General features: G+C 64.0%; 1 protein-coding gene across 1 annotated transcript; it reads left to right on the top strand.

The window, feature by feature from the left end:
* Positions 1–924: 924 nt before the first annotated feature.
* On the top strand, positions 925–2989 carry FNDC10 (fibronectin type III domain containing 10). Its single transcript, XM_030327522.1, has one exon. The coding sequence runs from the start codon at positions 925–927 to the stop codon at positions 1636–1638; it is 714 nt and encodes a 237-aa protein (XP_030183382.1). The 3' UTR covers positions 1639–2989.
* The last annotated feature ends 3639 nt before the right edge of the window (positions 2990–6628 follow it).

Here is a 6628-nt window from a genome sequence, read left to right as displayed (position 1 = left end):
CCGTCCTTCCCCGGGGATGCGCCAGGTGAACTTGTTGGGGGCTGTTCCCTTTGCCCAGCCCTGACCCCCTCCCCAGGGCATGGGGGGAGGGGGGCTAGCCCAGGGTCATGCGTGGGAAGGGAAGAGAGAAGTAGAGGACTGATTAGAGCAGGGGATGCTCTTTGATGAGAAGCTCCATTCAAGTTTTCATCAAAGGAATCCTCGTCTCTCCGGTGCCCCTCCCGCGTGGGCGCTGCCTTGCCTCTAACCCGGTGAAGTAAAGTGTCCGTCTTCGGCCCCTCCTCGTCACTGCAGGCCGACCCTTACCCTGGGTCCCCACCGCGTATCTGGGGAATGGGGCAGCCTAGGGCAGAGTGACCCAGACTCCTCAGCGTTCCACGGCGCTGCCTCCTCTCCCTGTCCGGAGGCGCTGCCAAGGGCGGTCGAAGAGCGGCTCTCGGAGGCCACCACTCCCCGCCCCGTCCCCCCCACCCCGGTCCCCAGAGAGCCTTCGGAGACGCCTAGAGGGGGCGAGGAACGGGCGGAGAGCCGCTCGCTCGGCGACAAAAGAAGGGACAGGCGGCGTGGACCGCGCGCGCGCGTGCGCGCGGGGCCCGTCGCATCTCACCCCGCCCCACGCGCGGGGCCGGGATCTCCAGGCCGCGCTGGCCACCCCCTCCCCTCGGCGATCCACGCTCCGGGGGCCGCGGGCCCGCGAGGGTTAAGGGGGGTGGGGCGTGGGGCGGCCCCGCCCCCGCCGCCACGCCGGGTCCGAGCGCGCACGGGGCGCGGGGGCGGGTCGGAGCGGGCGGCGGCGGCGGCGGCGGCGGCGGAGGGCGCGGCGCGCCGGGGAGCGCGGGGAGCGGCGGCGGCGCGGCCCGCGTGACCCTCCGCCGCGCCCGTGAGCCCGCGAGCCCGCGCCCCGCCGCGCCGCCCAGCCGCAGGATGCGCGCCCCGCCGCTGCTGCTGCTGCTGGCCGCCTGCGCGCCGCCGCCCCGCGCCGCCGCCACCGCCCCGACGCCGCCGGGCTGGGAGCCGGCGGCCGACGCGCCCTGGTGCCCCTACAAGGTGCTGCCCGAGGGCCCCGAGGCGGGCGGCGGGCGCCTGTGCTTCCGCAGCCCCGCGCGCGGCTTCCGCTGCCAGGCGCCCGGCTGCGCGGCGCACGCCTCGGCCGGCCGCTCGCTGCGCGCCAGCGTCCTGCGCAACCGCAGCGTGCTGCTGCAGTGGCGCCTGGCGCCGGCCGAGGCGCGCCGCGTGCGCGCCTTCGCGCTCAACTGCTCGTGGCGCGGCGCCTACACGCGCTTCCCGTGCGAGCGCGTGCTGCTCGGCGCCTCCTGCCGAGACTACCTGCTGCCCGACGTGCACGACGGCGTGCGCTACCGCCTGTGCCTGCAGCCGCTGCCGCTGCGCGCCGAGCCCGCCGCCGCCGCCGCCGCCGCCGCCGCCGCCGCCGCCGCCGCCCCGGAGCCCGCCGGGCCCGCCGAGTGCGTGGAGTTCGCTGCCGAGCCGGCCGGCATGCGGGAGATCGTGGTGGCCATGACGGCGGTGGGCGGCTCCATCTGCGTCATGCTGGTGGTCATCTGCCTGCTCGTGGCCTACATCACCGAGAACCTCATGCACCCGGCTTTTGGGCGCCCCGGCCTGCGCAGGCAGCCCTGAAGCTCCGGGCGGCCCACCGGGGCTCTGCCTCCTCGAGATGGGCGCCCGCTCCCCACTCCTCGCTCCTGCTCCCTCCTTAGGATCTTCACGCAGGGCCCACCGGAGACCGGTAGGGCCTTGGAGTCATCGCACGACCTTCCTAGCCCGGCCTCTGCCTCCCAGACTCCAACTCACTCGGGACTGACCCTTGGGCCTGCGCAGGGGTGCCAGCCTCGTCCAGGGCTCTCCCTGCTTTCCAGAGGCCTTTTTAGGGGCCACCAGGACATACAGCCCCTTCTAGCAAGAGCCATTGGCACCCCCGGGTCATCACCCTGCACCTCCAGCCTGTGCCAAGTTGGAAAAGGAACAGGCTGTCGTCATCGCTTGGTCACTGTGTGCTTTGCTGGCTCGACGAGGTCCCTTGGAGCCTGTCCTCTCCCCACCTCACCCCAGTGGGCTTAGATTAGCTTCGTGCCTTAGTGTCTCTGGCCCACTGCGGAAGCCAGCCACCCGTCCTGTGCTGTCTGAGGGTGTCCGGTGGCCCTGGTACTGGCCGGCTTGTGTGTGCTTCCGGCCAGGGCCCCCTGGGGAAATTCCCCCCCCCCTTCAAGCTTTGCAGGAGCCTCAAGTGTGGGTAAGCGTTGTCCTGTGTTGTCTTCCTACTCTGGTGTGTGACACGCCGGAACCATGATGTAGCAGCAGGCAGGCCCAGCCTTTCATTGCCACGTCCAGGGGTGAGTGTCCTCTTACCTTGTGTGAAGCTGGCGGCTCTCCAGGGCTGCCCCTCATTCTGTTTTGTGGGTACTGCCTCTGTCGAGGGCTTTACGTGGTGAGTGAGGGCAAGTGGCTGGAAAGAGGGGTCTGGTTGGAAAGGACAGCGTTGTATCCAGAGGGCGGAAGAAGGGAGGCCGGCCTCGCCCAGCAGGACTTGCCTCTGTGGTCTGGGTCCCAAGCCTGGACCACAGCATGATGGACAGCACCGCCCCACCCCTTCCCTGGGTTGGCAGTCAAGAGCCAAGGACTTGGCTGGTGATGCCGCTGCCCACGGTGGTTGGAAGGCCGGCCCTGCCCCTTTCTGGGAAGACGTGAACCCCCTGGCCAAGGTTGCTTCCTGAGCTGGGCACCGGGCATCCCCAGGAGGGGTGAAGCTCACTTAGCTCTCCAGGAGCCCCTGACTGTGACCACATCCTGGACCTGGCACTTCTGGAGTCACTGTGGCCAACCCCTCCCCGCCCTCACCCCGGGTCCTGGCTGGTGCCCCCACAGTGCCCGCTCCCTACCTCTCTGTCTTTGCTCTGCCTGCCCTTGGCATGGCGCTGGTCAGGTGCAAGCCTGGCGTCAATGTCTAAACGTCCATCATTTTAGACCAAAACCACTGTCTTGTGTGCTTACTGGGGAGGAGGGAGGGAAGGGTGCAGGGTGAGGGGAAGAGGTGGCTTCTCCTCCCAGTTCCAGGGCAGCCTGCCCTTCCAATTTGGGGCTGAAAAAGTATCTCCTGGGCCTGTGGTATTTGGGGGGGAGGTGGGTGTGGCACTGTCTACACTTGGAAGTAGTCCAGTCTCACGGGTGACCCAGTTGAGCCGTGACACGTGCTAATGCAGCTCCAGGAGGGTCCTCTCCCCAGCCTGGGCCTCCCCACGCAGCGCTAGAGCCGGGGAGAGGGGGACCTGGGGGCCGCAAGTGGAACGAGCACTGGATCACCACCCATCCTCCCAACAGCCCGCCCCCTTCTTGGCTGTCCTTGAGATGCTGGAGCTGGCTGTGACCCTGAAGACCAAACCAGCTGGGGGCGGGCCAGGCTGTGAGGAGTGACTCATCCCTGTGGAGGGGGCAGGGTGCAGTGATGTGTCTGTCTAGACAGCTGGGGCAGGAGTGGGTTCTGCCTCCAGAAGCTTTCATTCTGACTTGCTGGGGGCCCTTTGCCTGCTGCAGCACCCCCCACCACCGCCCCCCACCGGTCACGTGCTTGGGCGTCTTCGACAGGGTAGAGGTGGGAGCCCTTGGCAGCTCTGGTCTGAAGAAGCCTGGCGTCTGCCCTCAGCTCCTGGGTGCAGTTGGGTTCCGGGACTGGAGCCACTGGGAGGCTTTGTGAGGCCTGCCCTCATCCCGTTCTCCCCCTTCCTTGGCGCTGCACCTGGTTTGGGGCCCCTTTGTGGGTTCCAGCTCATACCAGCCGGAGCCACAAGCAGGTCCCATGCGCCGCTTGGCCAGGCTGGTCGGCACTGACCTGCAGCCTTCTGCTCCGTACGGTTTCACTCCGGGGGCTCCTTGAAGGACTGGAGTCCGACTGTGGGTTTGCAGAGGCGAGCGGCCCTGCCCCGGCGCGGTCCGGTCGGCGAGCCTCGGCCTGGGGGCTGCCCCGGAGCTGGTCTGGGTGGAGCGCTCCTGCTTCTGAGCTCACCGTTATCCTCACCAGTGCTCCCTTCCCACCTGGCCCCACCGTCCTTCCAGGGGCGCAGGGGACACTCAGGCTCGCTCCTACCCCACCTGGCATCACCCCAGTCCGCCTGAAAGACTGACCGGTGTACCTTGTCCAGGGCGTCCCCTCCCCTCCATCCCTACCATCTCCTGGAGGAGACTCCCTCTCCTGCCCCCTTCTGTCTCTCTCCCTTTCCCTCTCGTGTGGCCTCTGCTCTCCTTGTGGCCACTCCAGTTCTGACTGGCCAATGGGTAGACATGCCACCCTCCTGTAATCTCCACGGCTTCCCTGTGTCCTGCAGGTGGGGTCCAGATGCCTCATTTGTCGGTTGAGACTGCCAGTCTCGCGAGTGCCCGGAGATACTTAAGCTTCTGACTTTCTGACGTGGAATATAAGTAACCGCTCTGGTCCCGAAACGCCGAAGGGCTGCCTGGCTGTCATCCTGGCCGTGCCGTCCAACAGCCGTGCGGCCTTTCAGAGCCTTGGTTTCCTCATCTATAAAATAGAGACCGTCACAGAACCTAATTCACAGGCTTGTTTCAAGGCTCGCATCGCTGTCCACGCCCGCTTGGGGTGCCCTCTGGGCTGAGACCCCCAGGGCTACATCCCCAGCCGAACCGCACGCGAAATGTAGACATGCGGCCCTTCTTGAAATTCCCATTACGATGCCTTCTGTGTGCAAAACAGAACCCCTCATCCATCCCCTGCTCAGTCGCCAAAGCTGGTTCACAGCCTTTATTTCTCGCTTAGCGGGCAGGAGTGACCCACCGTCATCCTGTGAACACGCGCTGAGTGCCCGGGGGGCTGGCTCTGCGGCCCCTGCAGCGACTGCATGACGCGGGACGCGGCCCGGGCAGCAGCAGCTCGCCCTGGGGCCCGGGTTCCTCGGGCGCTGGGAGGCCATTCAGGTGTCAGGCCTCACGGGAGCCGCCAGGTTTCCTCAGCGCTGGCCCCCGTGAGGATGTCATACTCTCGGAGGCTGCTCAGCTGGGGGTGGGGGGGGGGGAAGGTAGACACAAGGCGGCAGACAGGATGAAAGGCGAATAGAGGAAAAGTCTCTTGACGGGCACATTGCGGTGCTGGCACTTCCCTGGTCATCTCAGGATTGGAGGTCAGGGCTGGTGGATCTGGTTTTCAGGGACAGTCGGGAGCTGCCGAGGACCCCGGCTTGGGGGACCAGCAGTTTGGCCCCTTCAGCCTGGGTCTATAGAGGCCGGGGACCCTGACACCCAGAGCCTCCCCAGACTCGCCACACCTCTCTGCTGCACCCATTTCGTTCCTCACTTGTCATTTTCTGTTTAGCTTTGCTAACCTAGGCAGTTAAGACTTTTTTTTTTTTAATTTTTTTTTCAACATTTTTATTTATTTTTGGGACAGAGACAGAGCATGAACGGGGGAGGGGCAGAGAGAGAGGGAGACACAGAATCCGAAACAGGCTCCAGGCTCCGAGCCATCAGCCCAGAGCCCGACGCGGGGCTCGAACTCACGGACCGCGAGATCGTGACCTGGCTGAAGTCGGACGCTTAACCGACTGCGCCACCCAGGCGCCCCTGCAGTTAAGACTTTTATGTTTTCTGGACTTGGCTTTTTCTGCCACGCTTCCTTTATCTGTAGGGATGTTACTATGCTTCTCGTTCTCTGCTCTTCTCACGGTAAGTCTTCCTGGGATTCAACTGCCACTCTGTTCTGTTGGTCATGTAGAACCGAGACTGGTTTCCTCAGGCTCCTCGCTGAGTGTGGGTGGGCTGAGATAGCTTTCCTGACTTCCCGACTGTGTTAACACTGTTCAACACGTGGCCTCACAGAATCTGGGATCTGCCTTTTCTTTCCCCTTGTCCATTTTGGGGGGGCGGGGCACAGGGAGAGAGAGAGAATCAAGCTCCACGCTCAGCACGGAGCCAGACACCAGGCTCGATCCCATGACCCTGGGATCACGACCTGAGCCGAAAGCAAGGGTCGGACGCTGAACCGACTGAGCCATCGAGGCACTGTGCCCCGTCCACTTTTATCTGGACTTTCTCATCCGTTGACCCCGGCATCTCTGTCCTGCTCAGCTTGGATTCTAGTCCCACAAATTCTTCCGCGCCCATTCCCTTCTTCCCTCATCAGCAAGCACTCTCGCGTGCCCTCAGATAATCTGCTTTTTAATTTACCTCCGAGTCGTGCTGTTGATCTTTACTCTTTACCCAACTCCGCGTCTGAGATTCGCCATGTTGCAGTATGCACAGACGTCTGACGGCTTCTCTGCCGCATACGATTCCTAGTGTCCTCACCCCTCGGGAGAACACGGGTAGGTGCAATACAATCACGACGTTTCCATGCAAATCCTCAATCGTGCTCTTAAGCAGTCCTTGCCCACCCAAATACTACAAGAATACTTTCCTAGGGCGCCTGGCTGGCTCGGTCGGTATAGCATGCAACTCTTGATCTCAGGGTTGTAAGTTCAAAGGGCAAAAAACCCCGAAGAAGAAAGAGGACACGTAGATCTATAGCTTAGTACAGACTAGCATGTGTGAGGGAATTATGAGGCCAGCCAAAGAACCAACAAAAAGGATCAGAGGGCAAACTCCTAGAGTTCAAGCAGGGCCAGGA

This window comes from Lynx canadensis, chromosome C1 (genome assembly GCF_007474595.2).
Source record: "Lynx canadensis isolate LIC74 chromosome C1, mLynCan4.pri.v2, whole genome shotgun sequence".
Lineage (NCBI taxonomy): Eukaryota > Metazoa > Chordata > Mammalia > Carnivora > Felidae > Lynx > Lynx canadensis.
The sequence above is the reverse complement of the archived record's forward strand: the minus strand, read 5'-3'. Positions and strand labels throughout refer to the sequence as shown.

Excerpts from the sequence above, each read along its gene's own strand:
- FNDC10 (XM_030327522.1), top strand. The coding sequence starts at position 925 with ATGCGCGCCCCGCCGCTGCTGCTGCTGCTGGCCGCCTGCGCGCCGCCG.